Here is a 25978-nt window from a genome sequence, read left to right as displayed (position 1 = left end):
GGAAAGGGGAAGTGACCTGCAGTCCTGGACAACAGTGATTTGGTCAGGTGCAGGGTGATATGCTTTAGCCTCTTCTCTCGCAGTCACTTTAGATTTGTAGAGAGTTTGGACAGGGGAGATGTAGATTATCCTTTTGAGTGATGGATTGCCAAACTGTTAACCTGTATTAGTCAAGTCAGATCAAGTTTGGAAGAAAAGCACGTCATTGAATTAGAAACATACAGGCCCTGCCCTTGCTCCTCTTCTCATATCCTAGGATGTGTGTGATTAATATGCACAAGTGATTAAACTGGAACCCAGGGAAAAAGGCTCTTAGGCAAAATGGAACAGAAAAGCACATACAACAACAACAAAACATCTAATTTCAAATGTCCAGGCTGTTTCCTGTGCTCCAGATTCCTCTCAGGAGTGAGACCTGATCTCTGTCCAGTGCTGAAGATGGTTATTATCTTTCACGCCCTCAGGGGTCTCTCCTGGAGGCATGGCGGTCTTCTCCTGTCCTATCCGCTAGCCTTTGTTGAGCTCTGGCTGCATGTTAGACTCAGATGTTTTGTTTTGCAAAGAAAAGAATCTTTTAGAGCAATTAGCCGTCTGTGCTTCAGAAATTTCTGATCTATGGGTTTCCTCCATGGAGAGTTCCTCCAAGTTCTTTGCCTTCTTTTTAAAATTATCTTTTTAGTTTTCAGACAAGAATCTATTTTTAAAGGAATCTAGCACATTTATTGAAATATATGAAAAGAAATATGTTTCTAATCCTTTTTGTTGCATATCTTTTGGCCCTGCAAATATTCCAGAAGTATATACACAAATGTTCAAGGATGTATGTACAAAGACATTTCTTGCAATTTTACTTAAAATAGCAAAATATTGGAGATGACTGTAAGATATATGGATTAAACATGCTTGTGTTTTGGCCTCTATAGCTTAATACAATGGAAAATCAGTTGAAATGAATGAAATGAAAAACAAAACATTTTTGTTTGTTTTTAAGAACATCATGAATAAATAAAATTCAGTTAATTCAGTAATTTAAACTTCAGCTGAGAATTTTAAATTTATTTTTATAGATGATTTTAAGGCAGTGGTTCTCAACCTTCCTAATGCCGCAACCCTTTAATACAGTTCCTCATGTTGTGGTGACCCCAACCATAAAATTATTTTCATTGCTACTTCATAACTGTAATTTTGCTACTGTTATGAATCGTAAATATCTGATATGCAGGATGTATTTTCATTGTTACAAATTGAACATAAAGCATAATGATTAATCACAAAACAATATGTAATTATAGATGTGTTTTCCGATGGTCTTCGGCGACCCCTGTGAAAGGGTCGTTCGACCCCCAAAGGGGTCGTGACCCACAGGTTGAGAACCGCTGCTTTAAGGTGTTGTTTTTTTCAGCTTTTTAATTTTTATTCTTTTAAATTTATCTTTATTGTTGAAAGTATTACAGATGTCCCCCTTTTCCCACCCATTGGCCCCCTCCATCCCACTCCCATCCCCTCCCCAGGTCTTCACCACATTATTGTCTATCCATGGGTTATGCATATATGTTCTTTGGTTAATCTCTATCTTAAGATGATGCTTTAATTTTTCCTGAGCAGTTCAAATATGTAAATAAACTTAATTATAGGTAGTTTTAGTGATAAATTTAACCTTTAAAGTAATAATTCTGTCTAGCATTTATAGATATAGGGACCATATGCCTGTTCCTCAAGTTATGATTTTTAAGCTTCCACTTACTCTGTGTTTTGTTTTTTTTACTAAAAATGGGTACCTTCCTCAAATAAATTTCTATCATGAGATAGTATACATATTAATTTTTATAAAATATAAATATGCTAACACATTTTCCTTGTTATTAAAAAACAAAGCTTTGAAATTTGGAGAATAATATATCTATCTATAACCTTAAAATAAAAAATGTTATTGCTTTATAGTCAGTCACACTTTAGTTTTTAACCGAAAAGAGAGTTGCCCTTTCCATCACTTACCACATTCACCAGATTTGGTTCCTAATCACTGTGTACAGTTTTTAAAACCAAATGCTCCCTGCCAGTATTGGGTCAATTTAAAAGAATGTCTGAAAGGCTATGATGGCAATTAAAATGTTTTAAATTAAAAGGATGCTGCTTGAGGGAGAATGCTTGTTTGAGAGAGGAAAGACAAGACTGTGTGTGTGTGTGTGTGTGTGTGTGTGTGTTGTGTGTGTGTGTGTGACTATAACATGTTCCATAGTCAAATTTTATGTTGGAATTATTTGTGATGACACAACTTGTCTATGGATTAGAAAGCTAGTGTTTTTTGGTTTCTGGTTTTATACTATTATGCCATTAGAGGGCAGTATTGTCAAGGTTAAATTTGCCTTTTTAACTGTATTGAGTTGCAAACTTTATAATTTATAGTAAGCAAATTTAAGGTCTTTAATTTTCAGTATTATTAAATTGTTACCTCAAATGATGCATCCCTGAATATTTCAAGTTAATAGAGGACATATATAACGGATTAAGCTATTTTACACCAGATCTCTTGATTTGAGTTTGGAGAAGGGAATTATTTGGTCATTGTGGCCAAAAAGGTGAAATACATATTTTACAGTTCCTCAGTCCCTCTGTAGGATTGAGCTTATAAAAATAGCCATTAAACTCCCAACATTTGCCTTAGGGATTTAACTGAAAACAGATCTAAGTAGGATTCAACCTGTAGATTGATTTTTCTAGCTATACGTAGAAAAAGAAGTGATGGCTATGTTAAGGCTTCCCGCTTTAGGGATATTTGGGGAGGATCCCCTTGATTTTATTTGTTAGATTACTTTTTGCTTCAATATATATGTGCCTAGCTGACGATGTAATGTTTTTTGTTTCTACAAGTAATAAATTCACGGAAAGGTAGTATTTCTCAAAAAGCAAATGTGATTTTTTTTACTCTAAGATCCAGTGTAAAATTCACAGGCTTTAAACAGAAGTATTATTACAGCAAGGTTATCATATTTATAAATAAAACCGCCTGTAAAATCCTCCCGTTACTGCTGCCTGTAAGGACTAGATAATTGAAATCGAGACACTGGAGCTCCTGCAAGTCTTAGCAGTGGGACTGGGCATGCCCAGTAGCTCAGACGGTTCTGGTTGCAAATAGGAAGCTTTTGCCGATCTGCAGCCGCGGGGACAGGCAGCTCCAGGGACGGGGTCTGACTTCCATAAACGTAAGCACGTGCGGGGGCCCCGATCGTATTTTTCCGGATCTCTTGACGTTTTTGCCGAAGCAGTGGTCCGGCTTTTGGAAGCAATGGAGGCTCGGAGGCCCCGCACCCGGACCCCCGCGAGCGCGGCCTTGGCCAGCCCACCCGATGAGCGGGATCGGAGGCTGGGGGCGGGGGATGGGGGGAAGGCAGCAGAGCCGGAGGAGGGCGGGGAAGGCAGCCGGGAGCAGGGAGAAGGGGCGGCTCCATTTGGCGCGCTGGCCAATTGGCGCGGCTCTTCCCTGAATATATTTTGCACCGAGACCAGAGTCCTGGTCTAGATCCTAGTGGAGCCCGGCCGCCGACCTGAGAGTCTTCTCAGCACAGCACTGTGATCGGCATCTTCCCTGGATCGCCAGCCCCAGACGCCGGGTCTCTGTAAATTAGGGCAGCTGTTCTCTGTTTCTCCCTGGCAGCAGAGAGCTGGAAGATTTTTACCTAGCTCAGACAGGCTGCTCATATTCCCTTTTTTTTTCCTTTTCCTTTTTTTTTTTTTTTTTTGCCGCGAGGGTGTTTTTGGCTGCAATTGCATGAAATCCCAATGGTGTAGACCAGTGGCGATGGATCTAGGAGTTTACCAACTGAGACATTTCTCAATTTCTTTCTTGTCATCCTTGCTGGGGACTGAAAACGCCTCTGTGAGACTTGACAATAGGTAAATGTCGGCTGGGATAGTTTTTTAAAATTTACTCGAGGTACTTGTAATAATGCAGGTGAAAGATAGCCCGGCAGATTCCTTTGTCCACTGCCAGAGATCTGGTGACATGGATGCTGCTTTTTGCAATGTTTAGAATAGCCTTCTTTTCGCCAGCCTGGCCAGAGAACGGGCTTTTAGCACATTATGTAATTTAGCCCTTTGTGGCTCACTAAAATAGGGAAATGTCTGGATATTCGTTATTATGAGAGTGACTTATGTTTTTCTGGAGGAAAATGTAATTACATTGCCTTAAAGAATATTTCAAAAATGATGCTAGAAACATCACAGAATTAGGAAATCCTTTTGTGTGTTTGTTGGACGTTTAAGATAATTCCATTTATTGATCCCCCCCCCTTTTTTTTTCCAGCTCCTCTGGTGCAAGTGTGGTAGCTATTGACAACAAAATCGAGCAAGCTATGGTATGTACTGATTACAAATCGTTTGTATTAATGTGGGCACAGTACAAAAAGCGAGATGTCTTAGGATGGAACCAGTGCATTCGTAGTTAGGATGATGATTGCTCTTCATACATTCAGAAATGCCTGCACTGCCTCCATTCTGCCAGGGCGAAGCCGCGAACCAAGGCTGCTTTGGGAGAGAGAAGGGGGCGCTGAGTATTGACTGTTCTTTCCAAGACCGCTCCCACGTCGGGATCTGTGCAGAGGTGTCCCTTTTGCCGGGGAATTGCTAGGGAAGTGCTTGGCCCTGCGTGTCCTTCGGTCGTGAGCGCATCTCTAGGGATGTGGCTTTACTAGAAATCCTCAGGTTCCCTGGGGATCCCGGGTGGGGCGGAGACCCCAGAAGTGAGGATCTCTAGAAGGGGCCTTGTAGACTGGGCACAGATGGGCTCCAGTGACACAGGTGACTGCACAATGAATACGGATCCGAAAAAAGTTTTGTCTTCCCAGCCTGCGCTTGGATTTCTCCTATTTTTTTATTTCCGCCTTGGCCGTCCTTTGTTATTGGAGCAGCGCCTGTGGCTCTTCTCACGGGATTCTCTGCCCACTGTTGCTAGGCAAACTCTGAACCTTTTAATTCGGAGCTATAAATAAATCGAGCTCTCATTGGCTGCACTGGCTACTCAGGTTTCTGTGATGTCAGCGTAATCACGAAAGGGGGGGCGGTGAGGGTGGAGGGAGGAAAATGCGGCAACTTGCTCTGTAGGAACTGGCTGCAGCCGGTGCTGAGGGAGGCGGTCGGTCTGGTGGCGGCGGAGGGCGGAGGGACTTGGGGGCGGGGAAGTGGCCTGGACATCCCTGCGGCCGGCTCCTGCTTGGCGACTCGGAGCCCTGTGCATAGTGCCACCTCAAATAGGAAATGGAGTGTTTGCGTTGTTGGCTAAGGGCTGCAAAAAGAGCATAGACTTAAAAAGTTCATCAGTTACACATTAAACTTAAGTATTGAACTGTTGTGATTGCATTCCGTAGATTTTCCCCTTGCCATTAAATGAACAATAAAGGCAGGTTATGTAAATGATAAGGAGAACCAGGCAAAATAATACTTTAGAAATACAGAATCTGGGAAATAGTAAGTAGGAAGTTAAACCCTTTTTTTCCTCTCCCTTTCAGGATCTGGTGAAAAGCCATTTGATGTATGCGGTTAGAGAGGAAGTGGAGGTCCTCAAAGAGCAAATCAAAGAACTAATAGAGAAAAATTCCCAGCTGGAGCAGGAAAACAATTTGCTGAAGACACTGGCCAGTCCTGAGCAGCTTGCCCAGTTTCAGGCCCAGCTGCAGACTGGCTCCCCTCCTGCCACCACACAGCCACAGGGGACCACACAGCCCCCGGCCCAGCCAGCCTCCCAGGGCTCAGGACCAACTGCATAGCCTCCTATGCCCCCTGCAGAACTGGCTGCTGCTGTCTGAACTCAACAGACCCGAGATGATGTACTAGGGGGAATCCACCTCCACAACCACCCATTTCATTGCTCGCTGCAAAAGAGACGTGAGACTGATATATGCCATTATCTCTTTTTTCCAGTATTAAACACCCATGTGCTTTTGGCTTGAAGAAATTTCTTAGTTGGGTGAATTAAAGGTGAATAAGAGAATTAGCATGGATATACTGGGACCTCATGCAGCTTGGCAGATGTTTGAGAAATGGTTTAATTCATGCTGAGGAGCTGTGTGCCTTTCCACCCCTTCCCTGCTCCCTGCCCTCACTTTCAGGAGTTCTCCTGCTTGCACATAGTGTACAACATGGGGCTTCGGAGCAGTGGAGCTCCACTGGACTGTCCTCTCTCCTCTTCTCCCCATGAGGAACTTGAAAGGGAGGTAAAAGGAAAGACTGGTGCATAGTCTCTTCTAACATGAGGGGAAACAGTTCATTGATTGTCACCAAAATCCATAAAAAACAACTGTACTGTGTGCCTCTTGCTGAAACAGTGGATGACACAAAACTATTAGAGTGACTAAAAGGTGACAGGTAGCTGGGACCTAGGCTATCTTACCATGAAGGATGTTTTGCTTATTATATATTTGTGTATGTAGTATAACTATTTTGTACAATAGAGGACTAACTACTATTTAGGTTGTACAGATTGAAATTTAGATGTTTCATTGGCTGTCTGAAGAGGTGTGGATTGTCTTTAATAGAGATTACATTAAAAATGCTACGTGAAGAAAACCACACCTAAAGAAATTTTAAGAATTTGGCCCAGTTAGTCACTTTGTGTAATCTGAAATCTTATAGCTGCTGAATATCTTGAAGTAAATTCCTGTTCACTGAAGTGTTTTGATTGAGCTGGTTAAATACTTTGAAAAATGATCAGTTTTAGCTAATGAGATGAATTTCCCAATAGGGGGTTCTGCCTATTACCTGTATAGTAGTTATACGCATATGTTTCTGTGCATGTTCTCTACACAGTTGTAAGGTGTCACTGTATTTAACTGTTGCACTTGTCAACTTTCAATAAAGCATATAAAATGTTGATAAACAAGTGTTTTCATATTACAGTGTTAACATAATTGCAATCATTTCCACAACTATTTCTAGCTAAAGTTAAAACAATTTGACTAGTAAAATCTTGAAGAAGGATGAAAGGGTTGGGCAAAGTGGGAGTGCTAGTGGTTTGCCTATAGAAGTAAAAAGACATAGGCATTGCATTATTTCAGCCAGTGGGTAGAGAGACATAGTGAAGGGAGACAGGACCTTAGTTCTTCAGACTAGTGTGACCTGGACAAATGGCTTCACCTCTCAGAACTGATGTGGGGTATTGAAAGAAATAGTCTCTAAGTTCCCCTGTGGCTTTAAATTTCTAGGAGTCCATGAAAGTCGTAATCTTCCAGTGTTCACCAGCTGAGGGGAATGAGACTTATTCTATGTATAATCCCACTAAGCAGCTTTAGGATCAAAAGATGGAAGTTAGAGAAGCTAGTTTCCACTTTAAGAACACCCTGAGTTGGGATGTCTTTCCTATTGTGGATTGAGGTTCTATCTCCTGGGAATGTCCAAGCAAAAGACAGGTTTCCTCTACTGCATTTGAAGTGGGTCTAGATCAGTGATGGCGAATCTATGACACGTGTGTCAGAGGTGACACGCACTCATTTTTTTGGTTGATTTTTCTTTGTTAAATGGCATTTAAATATATAAAATAAATATCAAAAATATAAGTGTTTTACTATGGTTGCAAAGATCAAAAATTTTCTATATGTGACACGGCACTAGAGTTAAGTTAGGGTTTTTCAAAATGCTGACACCCCGAGCTCAAAAGGTTCGCCATCACTGGTCTAGATGAACAAGGGTATCCCTCCCAGTTGATGCCTAAGACTATAAAATAGGTCAAAATGTAAAATTTAGAAACCTAAAGCAAGTGGGCACCTGAGAAGTGAGCCTGAGGGGTCCCACTCTGTTCTAGGAGCAGTGTCAGCTCCTGTCACATTAAACAGGCTGGATTTACCAGCTCTGTAATCTGCCCAAGGACCTCAGCACTGGCCCCTTCCCATGCCCCTTCCACCCAATGGGAATCGGCATTCCTGAGCTCTAAGGCCTACTTAAGGATTTGCAGAACAAGGACTTAATTTTTCTGAATCCTTCATTCTCTAATGTAGTGCTGTTGGGAGATGGACAGGCAAATGGAACATCAGAGTTCCCTGAAAAGAAATGGGCGGGGTGTGTGTGCGTGTGTGTGTGTGTGTGTGTGTGTGTGTGTGTGTGTTATAAAGCTCAAAGTGACTGGTGTGGCCACACAGAGCTCATGGTGAACAGTAACTGCTGATTACCATAAGCCGGTGGCAATAATCTAGGGAAATTGGAGAGGACTTAAAAAAATTGTTATCATATTAATTTAAAGATTATATAACTTTGGCTTAAAGGGATATTTATGTAATAATTATATTCCCTTTAAAAAGAAAACTGTAGTGAATAAAATCTCTACTCATTTTATCTTTATGTTTTCAATGAAGATCCTCAATGCCAAAGGTGGTAATTGTGGAAAATTTGTAAATTTTATGTCAACGTGTCATTCAGATAACGGAGAACTTTCTTCGAGGTTATTTAATGGAATTGGGGCCTTTTTATTTAAAATGTGGTCCTCCTGCCCGGCTCAGTGGATCAGCGTTATCCCATGCACTGAGAGGTCACTGGTTTGATTCCCTGTCAGGGCACATGCCCAAGTTTCCTGCTTGATCCCCAGTAGAGGGTGTGCAGAAGGCAGCCAGTTGATGATTCTCTCTAATCAATGTTTCTATCTCTTCCTCTCTCTATAAAATCTATTTTAAAAATATTTTTTAAAAAACAACACAAATAAAATGTGGCACTCCTGTGACATTTTGGAGCTGAATATTGTATGTGAAATAAGAATGAGTTAAAATCAAAATGTGTTTTTCCATATATGTTCATTTTAGTAATCACTAAACATGCTTAAGTCAGAAATTTTCAACCTTTTTCATCTTGGGGCACATATAAACTATAAAAATTCTGTGTTATACATAAAAACATTTTTTGCTGATGTGACAAAAAATAGTTATGATTTTGATTCATTCACACCAGACAGCTATTGTTGTATTGGCTGTTGTCATTTTTTTATTTGACAACCTAAGAGAAAAGAGGTGAGTGCCCCTGAGTAAATAGGTATTGCATGTTTTAAAAATCCTTAAAGCACATTGCTGCTTTAAGTGATTGACTTATATTTCAGGATGTTTAAGGTAATTTAAAAAGGCATTTTACTACTTGTGTACAGACATGATTAGGCCTTTGTTGGTCTGTGAGTTATTACATAATTGAGTGTATCACACTTAATGTTCAGTGGAGCAGGAAAGATTTAACAGGAATAGAATGTTGTACCAGTGCTGGGTGTTCATGACATCAGCAATTGCAGCAGGAGAGACTGCTGATCAGTGAAGGAGAAACAGAATTTTACATGATTTGAATGAATGTCTGATTTGTTTCAAATTAACAATGTTCATAACTCAGCAACTGTGTTTTTTTGCATACTTTTAAAGCAAAAATTTACTTTTCATTATGTGATGAATATGCAATGCCAGAATTAATTTGAAATTTACGTAAGAAATGTGTAAAAGTTAATTATAACAAATTAAAAATGGACATTTATTTCAATAAACACTACTCTGCCCTTGCTTTATGCAAAATAAGTAGTTGGAGCTACTAGGGGCCTGGCACCACAACTGCTTTTCAACAGCAATATGACATTAAAGATTAAAAACAGGCAGAGAAATTGAAGTTATTTCTTATGGAAAAAAACTCTATGTAAACACAGTGCTATGAAATGCCAGGCAGGCCCAAAGTCTGTGATTAGTAATCAGACCTTATTTATCAACAGCTATTGGAAGGTTCAGTGGCCATTTTAAAATGTGCAAAATTACTACAGTATTAGAGTATAAACCTGTGCTTCAATCCAGGTGTTTTGGAAACATGTCTATGGGATATAACAGAAGTTCTTTGAGTCAGAGAGAGTGAGACAACAGGAAGTGGTTGTGAATGTGGCAGTTGGAGGGTGTACACTCCGTTCCCGGACTAACGGGACCAGTTGCTACTTAGCTCCATTCAATTGTTGCTCTGTGGGAATTCAAGCATGGTGTTGCCAGATCTTCCCATTTTTCAAGATCCAGGCTCTACCTGAAAATTTCTGATTGTTGGACACGATGCAGACCAAGCAAAAGCACACCTACTATGCTGATTTGGCTCACAGGCCTGACGTTTCTACTCCCTGCTTTCTATGTCTGTCTCAACAACCAGACTCGAGTCCTAAATGGACACTTATGGTTCAGCACAAAACAAAATGAAACAAATATATATATATATGTATAGACACACACACACACACACACTAGAGGCCCAATGCACGAAAATTTGTGCAGGAGTAGGCCTTCCTTCCCCCAGCTGCCGGCAATGGTTTCCCTCCAGCACCCAGGACACAGGCTGGCTTCCCTCCGGCCCCAGCTTCATCAGGGAAGGGCATCGGGAAGGATGTCCGGTCTAATTAGCATATTGCCCTTTTGTTATTATAGAAAGGTTTTTATTGATTTTAGAGAGGAAAGGAGAGGGAGAGAGAAACATTGATGAGAGAAAAACATCGATAGGCTGTCTCCTGCATGTCTCCCACTAGGGATCGCTGCAAAACGGGCATCGAGCTGGTGACCTCTCTGTGCATGGGACGAAGCTCAACCAACTGAGTCACAACGGCCAGGGCACAAAACAAGCTTTTTGATTAGAGAATGTGGGCACAGGCTCTCTGGTAGAAAAGCTATGTGATACTTTATTGAGAGACCTTCACTGAATACCCTCCATGTGCCAGAAATAGTATAGTGAACAAGCCACACTGTCTCTGTCCTCAAGGGCAGCCCCAGGAGCTGCCTTTAAGGTAAATGAGGTACTTTGTTTTCTGGTGAAATTTGCTTACCTTTTGTGATATAATAACAATAATTCTAAATTCCTTCTTGGATGAATCCTTCGGCAAGATTATTTCTGAGAGTTCTTTAAAAACACTTGTTAAGTTAGTAGCATTTGCTCATGGTGGTATAAACTTCACTACATTTTATAGCTGACTCATTTAGGGACAAAGACAGTGTTTGCAAATGTATGTGCTACAAGGTTGTATCTCAGATGCCTCAAATTTCCAGGAATAACATATTCCAATTAAAGTAATCTGCCCTATTGTGTCAAGTGCATTCGGTTCATGCTCTGATAGTGGTTGGTAGTTACTGCAGACTAGGAGACCAAGGAAACAGATTTAGTTTCTCTCCTTAAGAAGAAAGCAGATGTAACGATGGCCAGTGGTACAGTCTGTACCAGCCTGGGACTGAGGGAATTCCTGGGAAGTGCGACTTACAATGCTAACATGAGGAAAGGCCCAGGCAAACTAGATCCCATTTCCTCTTTTACTTGGACACAGCCAATCACATCTCCCAGCCCCTTGAAGTTAGGTGTGACCATGGGCCTCAGTTTTAATCAATGGATTAAGAGCTGAAGTGATCAAACACTTCCAGACTTGGCCCTAAGAAAACTGTTTCTGGATCTGCTGTGCTCCTTCCACTAACACTGACCCAGTGGACAAGACTGGTGTCCTTGGAGGTGACAGAGCCTCTGTCATCCTGGGTCCCTGAATGACTCTGGTGTGTCCTCCCCTCCTATCCTGGATCCAGCCAGCACAGTCATGAGCAACAGCGTGTCAGTCATTAGGCATTTTAGAATCTGCTTGCTTCAGTGGCTAACCTGAACTCATGAAAATTAATACTCTGAAGTGGAGCACTACTGTAAAAAAACCCTAAAATGTGTGGCCTTGACTATGGGGTAGTGAGTGGTGATGAAACTAGTGGAGGCTCAAGAGGTTGGGATCCATATTGTGAATTGGCAAAACTTTCCTGTGATAACTTAAAACGGTGCCTCTGTGCTAGTGAGCATGTAGCTCTGAGGATCCAGAAAGTTAGTGACCCATGGCTCTTTACTGCATTTGGCAAAGGCTTTCAAGAAAAGAGTGAGATCAGGAGAAAGGAAAGGGAATAAAATGCAGAAATTTGGGCTGTCTAGTATTGGAAACACCTATTGTTTCTAGAGTTTAAAATAAGACTGAAAAAGCAGTAAAGGCCCTTTAAGACTTTTTGGTTAGACAAGGTACTTCACTCCTTCATCAAAGATGGGATAAAGGGTATGGACTCCCCGTATGTGCCTTTGGTTTCAGATGACTTCTAGGTGCTCACTGTTCAGCTGATGGAGTAGGCAATCAGAGTTCTAAAACAACACATTCATGTCCAGAACAATATTTTAGGTCTTGCTACTGACACATTGAATTGATGGGATAAAAATAGGGAAGAAGCCTGCTAAGTGTGTGAGGGACTTTCATTGCCAAGGAAAACACAAGCCAGGTTTCACCATGTTGTCGAGACCTTCAAAGGACCCCCAGGAACTTGCAGGAATTGAAATTAGGTGAAGCGAGTGTCTGAGCTGCATAGCTCACAAGGAGAACAGTCTCCTCAAAACCCACTTCATGTGTGACCATGGAGGAGACTGGACAAGAAAGCCTCCCAGAGCTAGGAGCCTGGCGTCTTAGAGGACAGAGGCAGGGATTTCTTCCCAGAGAGCAGAGTCGGAGTCCAGTCAAGGAACTCCCACTGCCAGGGCAAAGGGGCCTCCTCAATGCCTCACCAACAGGATTTCATAACTACGGAGGGCTGGGGCCTCCGGTGTCCCACATGCCTCCTATGGGCATTTCGTCACAGATCATGCCAGGGCTCCGCCATTGTGACTGTGGAGATAAATTTGTCTTAGCTCCAGACCTTTAGGAGCCACATTCAAACTGGTGCCTCACCTGGAGATCTTGGAATTTGAGTGGGATATAGTAGCTGGATGGGACTTTGGGCTGCTGCCTCTGAGGAAAGTGAGGGTGTTCTATGAGGGCAAGAAGATAAAAAAAAAAAAAGTATATTTGGATCTAAAGGGAGGGCCATTCCTAAGACTGGTAGTCATTCATTTAAAAATGTCCTCTTTCTGGGTGAACAGACTGCAGTTCCCAGACTCCCTTGCAGCTGCATGAGCCCACATGATTGAATCCTAGCCAAAGGAACATGGGTACTAATGCTGTTTTGTTATTTCCTGACTCATAAAAACTTCCCATGGGCAATCCTTTCTGCTCTTTCACCTTCAGCCAACTGGTTGGAGACAACTCAACTACCACTTTGTAAATTTCATGTTGGAGATGGCACAGTCTTACCAGCCTGGGTCCCTGAATGATGAAGTGGAGCAGAACCCTTTCTTACCTCCCTACTCCCCAACCCAGAGCTAGTTAAAACTGTTATAAGAGAGCAAAGAGAAATTTAGGTTACATTTCAGATATATGAATTTTAGTCTGTTAACTGGTACACAAACATGGACTACCGGAAGCAATACTACAATGTAAAGGAGTAGAGAACCAAGGAGCAGTAGTGGAATTAGATGAGTTAAATACGTCATGGAGGGGTTCTGGGAAGAGGTAAACCTTGAGGTTGACTTTGAAGAAGCTTTAGAACACCTGAGAAAAATAACTTTTTACATAGTTATCAAAAGTAATTGCCTTCCCATGTGATAAGAATGAAATATCTTCCTATGAATTTGAAAAAAATACCTCTATGCAGTGAGAATTGGCCTGCCGAACTTGTAAAGTGTAACTTATTTTGAGAAACACCAATGGCAAGGAGCCAGCTAAGATCAAAGGTCACAATTTCATAATCCTCAGGCCATATCAAGCCTACTGGCCAGAGCTGCCTCTCAGACATGTTTTTACAGTGTTGTTGTTTTTTGAGGGGTTGGGGTGGGCGGTTAGAGATATCCCTTCTGAAACTTGGATATTGTTCCGAGTTCCGACAACCTTGAGTTTATCTATATTCCTTCATGACAATAATCAGCTGATGCTGAGTCTTAGCTGTTGTCCACTGTGGCCTCCAGTCTGCCAGAGCCCACCATTCCTGGGATGGCCCCACACTGTTAATTGCTGGCATGTGTCACTAATCCGGTTACCTACCTGGCTTAGGTAGGCATTTGAGGTTGTGTCCCAAAGCCAGACTATATACCTGATTCATAAAGTTTTGTGACAATTCATTTTAAAAATGTTTTCAAAGTTCACATAATTTGGACCCTTAAAGACGAAAACAACTAGAACTTGTTTTATTATCTATTTGGTTTTGTTTTACTTCATAGATCCAAGATGTTGGAAATGACAGACGGAGTTATGCTTTTCCCTCACAGGTATGGAATGGTGGAGTCGGGTCACAGCATGGAGATTTACGCTCTCCTGGGGAAAGGAAAATGGAACCCATGTGTTGTTATTATTATTCCATGTTATTGGGCAGTTAATATGTGCTAATCAATTGAAATGACAGTATCTAATTTTTCCTCACATCAGCCCTGTAAAGGATGTATTATCCCGAATTACAGAAGAAGTAAGTCAGTGTAATGAGCTAAGTGTGATGTAAACCAGTGTGTCTGACACCAGGCTTTGTGCTTTTAGCCACCATTTCAACCACTTCCAAAGCCAGGCAGCCCCATCCTGGGGAGCCTGCCTGGGGCCCATGGCTGCCCCAGTGCTGGCCTTCTGTCCATTCCTCAGTGTGTGTCCCAAAGAGGCTGCATGGGGCAGTGCAAGTCGGGGCTGGCACATGAATCCCGTCTCCGCTATTGAACAGCGATAGACAACACTCGGCCCTGAACTCTTCCCAGTCTGCCAAGCTGCTTGGCTAGCAGAACCAGGGACTTCTGTGTCCTTGTAAGGGGATTTTGCACCACAAAGGGAAGAGTAGGTGCCAACTGAGTCAGAGACTCTACAGGTGAAAATTCATGGCACAAAGGCACGTGGCCCTTCTCCCTGTCGGGCATGGCATCAGAGCCACTGTGTAGATGAGACAGCTGCCTTTACCAGCCTAATACCATAGCCACGTGACCCAGAAAAGCCAGCACTGGAGGATGAAATATTCCTATGAAGGATGTTACTATTCATTCATTCACAGAATCCACCACACTAATTAAGCACCCACCATATGCCAAGCTTAGGGACTCCCCCCCCCACCCCCCATCCCTCCCCCGCCCCATGCTGTGGGTACAGCAATGAAAACACTTCTACTTTTGAGGTGCCCCAGGCCAGAGGCATGGATATATTAAGAATTATTATAATGCAAAATATATTTCCCTCAATATCATGGAACAAAGTGGAGGGAAGAATTAATTCTGCCTGGGAGGTGGGTAACAAGACACAGCTTCAGAAAGGAGGCTTTGCTCTTGTTCCAATTTTGTTTTGAGAAGAGGTGTTGGAATATCATCTGCTGTTGGCTGCTGAGTGTTCATCCTCCTTTCTTTGGGAACCCCCTGTGTGATTACATAAATGATCTGCTTGACATCCACCCTTTCCTGGCCATGGTGACCCAACCTGGTGCAGTCAGAGTCAACTTTAGCCCACAAAAGACTCAGAATCGTGTCCCTGTCTCTCTCTCTGCTGGACTCAGTTTGAAAATGAGCTGCTAATAGTGCTGCGGCCACGAGCAAAGAGCGGGGGCTCCTGCAGGAGCCATGATGTAGATTCAGAAGATGGAGGAAGCTTAATGGAAACTGGGCGAGAGGCTAATCTTTGCAAGGCATTTGAGCCCTACAGTCATCCGGTCTGAAGCTACACTGACCCCTGGGCATTGCTCTTTTCTCTGAAGCTGGTTTCAGTTAGGTTTTCTGTGGCTTGCAAACTAGAGGAGCCCTAACTAAAACAGGTCCTTTCTCTGTTTCCCTGCCAACAGATTAGGATTATGTTCAATTTCTCTCCCCCCTCTCCTCCCCCTGCCCCAGGAATAATTATTGTTGCAGACTTTCAATTCTCAAAGTTCCATAGGAGAGAGAAGTCAGTTGTGAGATAAAGAACTAGAGGCCCCTTCCCATTGTTTCAAATTGAGCCCATTAGCGTGTGAAAAGGCTTACTAATACCATAGGTGAGGACCTGTTCTTTAGCGTACTTAACTGGTCCTTGTGCTTGAGACCATTCTGTGAAATGACCAGCAGTAATTTACATGGAGGTAGCTGTCAACTCTCTCCGGGGAGGTCATAGAAGGCTCCCCCAGAAAGTGATGCTTGAGCTGGGCCTTCTAGGATGAGATGGAGATTGCCACGAGGGAGAAGAGGGGAGAGGGGAGGAGTGTTGGAGGCATCTTGTGAACAGGCAGAGGAATGGAAACTATGCTGGCTTCCTCCAACTGTAGTGTTGGCTGATGGGGTCTGAGCAGGGAAGCAGAGCTCAGGCCTGTAGGCCTTGTAATCACACTGAGGAGCTGTAAGGATGAAACATGAGTCCATTTATAAAGATTTAAAGTGGAATGAGATTGTATGCAGAGAAGTCCGTTATTGAACTGCGGAAAGAGGTCAGGTGCAAGGGAAGAATCTAAGAAACTCGCCAGGAAGTAATGTGTCGGGGGTGGGGCGTGGGGAAGGGTGTGGGGTCCTTCCAGCTCAGGCGATTGGTGGGTGATGGTGCCATCACCAGGACTGGAACAGAAAGGTAAACCTGCCTGGGAGCTTGAGCATTTGGAATGGGTAGAACGAGGAGCCATCGGATAGGTCAGTGATGGCGAAAACTATGACACGCGTGTCAGAGGTGACACGCGAACTCATTTTTTTGGTTGATTTTTCTTTGTTAAATGGCATTTAAATATATAAAATAAATATCAAAAATATAAGTCTTTGTTTTACTATGGTTGCAAATATCAAAAAATTTCTATATGTGACACGGCACCAGAGTTAAGTTAGGGTTTTTCAAAATGCTGACACACCGAGCTCAAAAGGTTCGCCATCACTGGGATAGGTATCTAAGAAAAGGTTTCTTCTCGCCATTTTGACGGATAGCTCTGGGCCCGTGAGAGAGACCTGGGTGAGTCAGCAGAGAGTTGGTGCTAAATAGTTCAGTGTTCTTCTCCTGCGCACATCCAGGCTACCTTTCTCATCCATGCTGGCCATAGCATACAGCCACGGAAGGACTGTCCGTGGGACCTGCAGGCGGGGCCCTAAGGAACTTGGCACAGTCTGGGCATCCCACGCTAAGTGGGAGGACTGAGGGTGTGGGAGCACAGAGCTAGGCTGCAGCAGCCAGGCCCTCTGAGTGGCTGTGTGAATCAGGGCTCCTGCTCCCCAGACTGCCTCCCAACTCAGAATGATCTATGAAAAGAATAAAAAGTTAACTTGACCTGCGAGGCCCCAGACATTTTGGGGAGGAGGGATGTTAGCCTACCCTGATTAACACAGCTGGAGTGAGTGAGCTGAGAGTCATTTCTGTGAGTGGAGGTGAGCCGGGGGGCGATGTGCTGCTCAGGAAAAGTCTAGTCCAGGAAGAAAGGTGGAGGATGGAGCCTGAGAAAACCCAGCTGAAGGAGGAGCTGAAGAAGAACCACCTGCAGAGGAGGTGAGGGAGGCAGGTGAGCCCGGGAGGCAGGGACATTCAGGAAGAGTGTGGGTGACATTATAAAGTGCTAAAGAGAGGTCAGGACAGAGAGACAACAGAAAAGTGTTCACAGAGGTTGTCAAGTAAAGAAGGTGATACGCTCAGGTGGGCTGGAGCAGAAAGGTGCTGTGAGGGGCCTGAATGATGAAAGGGGGTCAAGGGGAGCTAATGAGTGGAGTCAGCAGTCTAAGGAACTTGTCTAGAAGAGAAAGAAGAGAGGTAGAGAAACAACTAAACAGAAGGTCAAGGGGAAAATGTAAAACAGGATTATGTGCACATGTTTATCAATCATAGGTAATGACTTACACTCTCTGAGGAAGCAAGAAGAAATTGGACCCACAACAGAGGTGGCAGAATCGGGCCTCTCAGAGAAAGGACGAGAAAGTGAAGGTGGATGCAAATACGGATCAATTACAGGTGGTGGTGGTGGTGGGGTGGAGGGTCTGAACATCTCCCTCCTATTAATCTAACTTGTCCTCTGTAATTTAGAAAGTGGGGATCTGCCCAGAAAGCTCAGATGGCAAAGTTTGGAAGTTTGAGAAAAGCACAGAAGATAGAATAACAAAGAGGACTGGTGGATGGAAATGATTAAAGGCAAGGACTTTTGATTCTCACAGCAAATCCAAGCCCTGCACGTCCTTGCAATCTCTGTAGAAGCCCTGCCCCTCAGTCACCAGGCTCCAGGACTGGGGCCCGGGGCTGTGCAGAAGACAGGATGGACTCAGATGCACCTGGATATCATGGAGGCAGTAACAAGATAGTCCACATGGTAGAAAATGCAGGCCTGGATTTGAGCAGTGGTTTAAGGGAAAGGGGAGGTGGTACTGGGATTTAAAGACATAAATGCTGTAGAATTGAGAGGACTACATGACCAACTAGATATGAGGGTTAGGACATTGGTCCTGGATGGGTGCCTGGGACAGACAGTGTGTCTTTAGGAGGGTCTATCCCAGCAGTACTGACACCTACAAAGGTACACAACAGAGTCACACATTACACATTTTGTGGGGCTGGTAGTGTCCTACACAGCCTCTTGGGTCTTCCCCCTCCCTCCTTTTACAGAGGAGACACTGAGTCCCAGGGGTGTGAAGTCACTTACCCATGATCACAGAGTTAGTGTCCAAGACAGCCCTGGAACCAAATGATTGGAAGGGAAAGAGAAGAGTTGGAGAGAGACGGGGAGAAGAAGAGAGAAGGGGCATGCATTCATTCATCCCTCCACTCACTTCTTCATTTGGCAAGTAGGTATTGCCTTTTAGGTTCTGGGACCTGCTTTTAGGGAACTTCTAGCCAGGGAGGGGCCATAGACGGCCTTTGGGAAAAGTGTGCAGGATTCGTGGGACCCCCAGGAGGAGTCATTTCTGTGTGGTGCTGGAGTGGGTGGATGTGAGTGCCAGGAAAAGCGTCCAACTTGACCGAGGAAGCACCTTGACCGAGTGTTAAAAGATGAGGTGGACCAAGTGGAAAAGGACAGCTCATCAGAGGGAGTGAGAGCCAGGCCAGAAAGCAAGCTGTCTGAGGTAGCCCTCAGGTTGAAGAGTGAGGGAGTGTGTCCCCGTGGAAACCCTGTTTGACTGGTGGGGGAACGTAGTGGAAAACTTCAAAGAGAGGTGTTGCTGTAGCGTGGGGGATGGCTTTGCCCCTTGCAGGCCTGGTCAGCCAGCCGGAGGGAAGAAAGTTGTCTCGGAAAACTGGAGGGGGCAGAGCACAAAGCCAGAACCAGGGCTCCAGGATCAGCTCCACTGCACCCAAACCGCCAGATACCACACTGGGCACTTGGATCCTGGAGGCGAGTCAGATTAATAAATGACACAAATAAAAAGTGGCCGCGCTAAAACCCATGAGCAAGAGTGTTGAGAGAGAGGGTAATTCCATCCAGCTGGGAAGGAGGAGCAGAGGGAGGATCCTGGGGAAGAAGCAGGATGTCGATAGAGTTGATGGGAGTCATAGAGAAAGAAAAGATTTCCCGGGGAACCATGAATTATTCTGATGGCATTTCTGCCTTAGGGAGGGGCGTCCGTGGGCTTCACAGAAGCAGCGCTGGGAGCTGTGTTTTCTCTGAGCCCGGCTCCTTGGGTCTGCCTACCTCATCCTCTCACCTGCCGGGTCAGCAGTTCTCTTACTGGGGCTGTCTTGGCTTCATTTTCACAGTTTGTGTGGCTCTCTGTAGATGTTAAATAAATGTCCGTTGAATGATTAAAAATGGCGATGAGAAAATATTTGGAAGGCCTCAATCCTCCCACCACTAGGGAAAATCTGGGATTTTAAAACAGAAAGTTTGGTTTGCCCACAGGGCTTCCTTCTCCAGGTTCTGCATCTTTTCTTGTGTCTTCTGATGTTTTTGTGAATCCTTCTGAAGTTTGGTGAACCATTCCCAGAACAAGGTGTGTGTATGTCTTTGTCAAGTAGTAGATTCTTTTATTTTAGAACAAAGTTTTAAATATTATAATAAAATATGCAGGATCATAAAGAAAACCTTTATATTAAAATACAGTTTCAGAATATTAAAAAAATAAATTAGTGGTATGGTAATAGAGAACGCTTATTTTTAACATATTAACATACAAGATCTAGTAGTAGGCCTCATTAATTGCTGTAATTTCGAAGTAATAATGAGCTTAATGACATTTTGAAATAACTGCAACATCTGTAATAGATATGAAATATCTATGATTTCTACTGGTAATTAAGTCACAGGAACTGCTAACACTACTATGGTTTGTTGTCTGCATTTATTACCAAAGGAAATGCTAAATGACAATTAGAGGTTAGTGAAGCAAACATGCATTTCTCCTCCACCACCACCCCCAACCCCCCATCCAAGCTTATGCAGCCAAGGAATTCTCTCCCTGGCCACCACTGCTCAGCGTCTTCATCTGCCGTTACTATAAAGGCTGTGGTCGCTGGCGTGGGGCACCCCTGGGAATGGGCATCTGCCATAAACTGCCTCAGGGAGCTCGAGCAGGGAAGTACTGGTGTTTGGGAATAATTTTGATCCTGTGGATGTAGGAGGAAATGGTTTGTCACCAGGAGAACCCCAGACTCAAAAGCTTTAACAGTTTGAATAGGCTGTTGGGAAAAAGTGTGTAGGACATGAAGGAGTGGGCTCCTGGTTTTAAGTATGCCTCAACTTTGAATTTTCTCCTTTTCACCTTAGTGACCAAGAATTCAGGGAGCTGCATTAGTACCTTTAAGTTCATAGAAGTTAGCTGAAGGTGTTTGTTTGTTTATTAGTTTGTTTGTTTTTTAGGCTGTGTATCAAATTGGAAATGATGAAAAAGTCGATGAGAGTGGGTAGAAACAGCCTCATTCTGCATGCGGGTCAACATTTCTGCAGGGCAGTTGGCTCTATGGACTCAAATCCCTAAGTGTGCGCATACCCTTTGGTCCGGCCATCCCATTGCTAAGTTATTTTTTTCTTAAGAAAATAACTATATGCTTCTTATAAAGATATAAGTACAAAATGTTTATTGGTGTTTTAAACAATAGTAAAACAAGAATGAATCAAACAAACAAAAACCAGAAAAAAGATCACTTACAATAAATTGCAAGAGGGCAAAACCAAACATAGCCAGATCCAAAATAGTATCCTTGTTGGATGCAATTGGGAAAGCTAAGGCACACACTGGTGGAAAACGCTAGAAGCACTTACATGAATGGTAGCAGTGGTCCCCTTGGCAAGGCGGGGCTACCCACAGCCTTGTTTTCTCCTCCTGCTCTTCTAGGTTTTCTGAAGTTCCTGCAGGAGCTTAGATACATTATTTCCCTGGACATGTAGAGGACATTTGTGTGGACAGAGGACCGCTGCATGAGTTTCAAATATGATTTCTCTACGAATTTACAGCTCAATTCAAATGTGTTTCTTAATCTCTTAACAGTGTGAATTCAATGAGACAATTTAAGAAAACAAGACAAAACAAAAACACAAAGGAAACCCAAAGTTCCCCAAAGAAGTGTCTGAAGCATTTGCAGTGTAACCATCCAAAGCCAGACTCTCTGGGGGGCATGGCATCAGGACCCTCCTGCAGGCTCCTTTCCCCACTCACAGCGTGGACCTGGTGGTGAGACGTGGTCACGCCAGCTTCTGCCACTTCCAAGCGAATGTGTCCAAGCAAATGAGTGGGCTGGCACCGGGCATGGGAGTGTGAGTGTCTCACAGGTCAGGGACCACTGGGCCCGGCAAACCTCGCCTCACTCCTGGACGCTCACTTCCTCCTCTCACCTCCAAGGAGCACACACTCTTCTTGCTAAAACACAGCCTTCTGGAACCGCTAACTTCGAATGTCTGAAAGCTCTGATGCTTTGGCTTTACAAACCTTATCTCACAGGGATTGACTGCATATCTATTGAAACAAATATTTATAGAACGTTTGGGCCTTTGCTCCACAAATATTTACTGAGTGCTCACGTCACAGACAGCAAACATTCTGGCCTCCCTGCAGGACCCTGGGGCCCCTCCATCCACCATCCATCAGCAGATTCCAAACATTCTTCCCAGTTTGGTTAAGGGAGGCCCTGGGGGTGAGGATGTAGAGCCAGGGAGGAGGTTTCTGGTCCTGGGCTGGGTGAAGGCCTTGCTGGGGAGGCAGGAGAAGGGAAACTTTGATGATGGTGAAGTTGGGCCGGGATGTCCTGGGTGCAGCCGCCAGGAGCCCACGAAGAGGCAGAAGCGGACTGGTTATGTGCTGACGTGATCACAGGGCTTTATGCCATTTCTTCCTTCCTCCCCTCCACCCTCTACCTACATCTAAAGAGATCTTCTCGACATAACTGTACAGAGCTATGAGCACCCAATATATAGCTCCTGTCGCCTGCAGAAGAGAGACTGGAAGGAAAGTCATTTCAACCTAGAAACAGTGCTAGGGGAGCATGAATTTAAAGGCAGTCTGGGAGCAAAGAAGGAATGACCAGCATGGCTGGAGGGCAGAGGAAGAGGATCCCAGGGAAGGAAGAGTGGGTGGAAAAGAAGAGATGTTTGATAAGAGGCAGCAGGGCCCAGGAGGCAAGCTGATGGCCCCAGAGGAGGCTCGGGAGCATCATGGTCACCCTCGGGCCACAGAGTTGAGGCCTCAGGAATGTACTCTGATTCCCCTGCAGGAACCCTGTGCTGACGTCTGTGGGGAAGGTGGGGTGAGGGTGGGGGGCTGGGCAGGAGCCATGGCTGTGTGGCACAGGGACCGCTTGGGGAACATGCAGTGGGGGTGGCCCTGGGAGGAGGGAGCAGACCTGAGAAATATCTAGGAATAAAATGGACAGGGAGCAGGTGGTGGGTAAGGAAACCGAGGGAGTGAGCGCCAGCGGTGCCTGGTGCTTTGCCTGGCAGCCTGCACAGTGAGGCAGGAAGCGGAGTTGTTTAGAGTTGGTGTTGGGACAGCCTGATGAGGAGCCCCGTAGGCAGTTGTTTGCTGGGATGGGAGCTCGGGAGAGAGGACCCTGGGCCAGAGCTGAGCGTTACAGACAGACCCGTCCCGGTAAAGGGGCCCGTGACCAGTGCACTACATGGGACCGTGGACTGGTTGTTTATCTCTCAGGCCCTCAGTTTCCTCCTCTGTGTTGTGTGGATTGTGGTGGCGGCGGTGGTGGTGAGAATTAAATGAGATAAGCTATGTGTTGTGCTTAGAACAATGCCTGGTGCATTGAAGTGCCCCAAGAGTGTTAGCTACTCTATGATTGTTTGGGACCCCTCGGGCCCTGAGTGGTGGCTGAAGCCTTATGAATGGATGGGACGGCCCAGGGAGAGTTGTGTGTGAGCAGGGAGAAGCCCAGGACCGCTGTGACCCTGAGCAAGCAAGGAGGCTTTCTCACTCAGCTTTTGAGACTCTAAAGCAGAATGGTGGCTAGAATAAATCCCAGGGCTGTGGTTTCAAATCTTTTAAAAATAAATTATCAACAGACCTTCTACATCAGTGATGGTGAACCTTTTGAGCTCGGCGTGTCAGCATTTTAAAAAACCCTAACTTAACTCTGGTGCCGTGTCACATATAGAAATTTTTTGATATTTGCAACCATAGTAAAACAAAGACTTATATTTTTGATATTTATTTTATATATTTAAATGCCATTTAACAAAGAGAAATCAACCAAAAAAATGAGTTCATGTGTCACCTCTGACACGTGTGTCATAGGTTCACCATCACTGTTCTACATGCTGCAAACAACTTAGTTTTATGAGCAAGTCAAATTAAACATTTACTCTTTATGTTTCTAAATGAACAGAGTGACACTGCCAATACCACACAGGACATTTCTAAGGCCCCTGGGAACTGCCGTTGAGTTGACACTTGAGGTTAACCTGCTGTGTGACCTTGGGGAGCCGCCACTCTCTCTGAGCCCGAGTTAATGCACAGTAAAATGAGTCGGTCAGATCAGAATCGTCGCTCAGGTTTCTCCCAGTCCTAAAACTCTAGTTCTAAAGGCAGCTGCTAGGTGTTAGTTACTTGATGAACTTGGAAGTTCAACGACGAATCTTTTTAAAAAACATGTGTCTATAGAGGGCAGAGGACAGGATTTGCCCACCTGATACCAAAGCAGGTGGCAGAGGACAGTGTGATGAAGCAGGAAGTGCTCAGGTCTGGGCATCCCACAGCCCCAGCAGGGAGAGCCAGTCGTCGGCCAGCAGCTGGCTGGGGCCCCCTGTGTGAGAGCCACTGTGCGTGAGGCGGGCATCCGCCCACGACCCCGCAGACATGGTGTCTGCCTCTGTGCACTTGGAATCTGATGGGGAAGGGAGATGTTGAACAAGTCCCATTGATGAATAGAGTGATGCTAAGACCATGGGCAAGTTCCTGAATTTCTTCAAGCTTCTTTATAAAATGAGGACACAAATGTTTAATTTGAGGGGTGTTTGAGAGTAAATGCACTATATGGTTTATTTATTTGCCTGTGATGGGCTTACAGAGATGCATGGAGTACAACAGAAGTTAATAAATGAGGACATGGGGATAAAGAGATAATATGACGAAGAAAAGGTAAATTAATCTCCAAGTTGCACATGGATGGTTCTGTATACTAGTTGCTAGCAGTGGTCTGCCAATTCAGTTCTGAGCTTCTAAGCTATAAAAGACAGAGGAAATGTGATCAGTCTGATCATATCACTTCTGATTGAAATTTTTTGGTGGCTTCCTATTGCCCTTAGACAAAAGCCAAGCGCCTTCATCTGCCCTACAGCCTTCTCTGCTCCCACCAGCCCTCACATTTTATGTCACAGAGAAGCCAAACTTCTCCCTTTGGGCCAACCATTTCCTGCTTTCTTGTTCTTTCTTTCCCAGCTCAGCTCACCTGTCTATTCCTCTAGGAAGCTTCCCTAACCCTGAGGCTGGGCGAGAGAGTGCTGCTCTCTGCTCCCCAAAAATCCTGTACTTCCTTGTGGGCTCCCGGCCTATAATTGCTGATCGTTCTTCCTCCCAGTCACCCAGCTCCTTTCCTGGGGCTCTGTTCTTCCCAGAGTGCCTTACACACCATGGGCTCTCAGTGAATATTAGCAGAATTAATGGATCTGCTGAACCTCACACAGCTTTCCTGTCCTGAGATCTGTCAGGCTCCCCAACAGATCTTCAGAAAGGGGGTGTCATGGAGCATAGGGGACACATAGTGTGGTCCTCAGCCTGGCTGGTCAGATTAAGTAAGTGGCAATCTGGGAAAAATGGAAAATGATTACAGCAGGACTCTGAAAAAACTAATCTCAGATGATAAGAATTCAGGTGGGAGTTTACTAAAAGGGAGGGGAGAAAAGGGGGAAAGAGTGAATTAAGATAGCTTATTTAAGACCTGCAAAGGCATATTTCTGTTAGCACCCCTTTTTGAGGCATATCTGTAGAAGTTAGGAGACTCTGGAAATAAACAAAAGATCAACCCCAGAAAAGAGAGAGCAGAAGATGGTACAAAACCACAGACCCAGGGGATATGTTCTAGGTCAAAGGTCACAGAGGTGAATGGCCAGTGACTAATCTGAATTACCCACAATGTAGGTAGATAAAAGGTAATCAGAAGTTCACATGGTGAAACCTTTCAACTTTTCTGAGCTGTGAAGGTGCTATGGTTACCTCATGGTAAGTATTTCCAGAACCTTGAAAAATCATAATGAACATTCCACACTAACATTTTACAATTAGAGACTGATCCAAAGATGTTTAATCATTATACACACACACACACACACACACACACACACACACAGGAGTGGGCAAAAGGAAATTTACAGTTTTGAGTATACAAAACACAGAGTTTATTCTTGTATTATTATTTATTTATTAATTATTGTATTATTTATTTGTATTATTTGCCTTATTCTTACTATTATTGTTATTATTTTGTATCCTTATTAATGATTTATCTTTTAGGTAAAGTTGACTGGTAATTTAACCTACTATATTAATATAGTATATTAATATTAATATAGTAGGTTAAAGATATATATATATATGTATATATATATATATATAATTGGATTCTAAGCTACTTAAAAACAGTAAGAACATGTTCTTTTTTTTGCATTTTTCACAATATCTGTTTTAGAATCTTCACATCGTACTCTCTTGTTGAATTAAATTGTATTCAAAGGACTGGAGATGTATAGTTTTCAGATGTAGGGAAGACATACTAAGCTTAATGATATAGGCTTACATTTCAGATGGGTTAGAAAATTAC

At 43.9% G+C, this 25978-nt stretch overlaps 2 protein-coding genes across 4 annotated transcripts in view; one reads left to right on the top strand and one right to left on the bottom strand.

Moving 5' to 3' along the window:
* TSC22D1 (TSC22 domain family member 1) overlaps positions 1-6874 on the top strand; it is a gene marked incomplete at both ends in the record, with an annotated part of 144581 nt that extends 137707 nt beyond the window's left edge. Inside the window, 3 exons of one of the 3 annotated variants that reach the window (XM_081082765.1) lie at positions 3160-3203; positions 4304-4355; positions 5505-6874. In XM_081082765.1, the coding sequence (XP_080938891.1) occupies positions 4353-4355; positions 5505-5762 (261 nt within the window). Of the gene's footprint in view, positions 1-3159; positions 3204-3279; positions 3895-4303; positions 4356-5504 lie in introns of those variants that run through there. The other 2 variants (XM_081082764.1, XM_081082763.1) reach the window with 2 other exon arrangements.
* Positions 6875-24178: 17304 nt separating this feature from the next.
* SERP2 (stress associated endoplasmic reticulum protein family member 2) overlaps positions 24179-25978 on the bottom strand; it is a 37591-nt gene continuing 35791 nt past the window's right edge. The window contains exon 4 of the mRNA XM_081082760.1: positions 24179-24385. Within this exon, the coding sequence (XP_080938886.1) occupies positions 24367-24385 (19 nt within the window). The 3' untranslated portion in view covers positions 24179-24366. The remainder of the gene's footprint in view (positions 24386-25978) is intronic.

This window comes from Myotis nattereri (genome assembly GCF_964212035.1).
Source record: "Myotis nattereri genome assembly, chromosome: 2".
In the NCBI taxonomy this organism is placed as follows: Eukaryota; Metazoa; Chordata; class Mammalia; order Chiroptera; family Vespertilionidae; genus Myotis; species Myotis nattereri.
The sequence above is the reverse complement of the archived record's forward strand: the minus strand, read 5'-3'. Positions and strand labels throughout refer to the sequence as shown.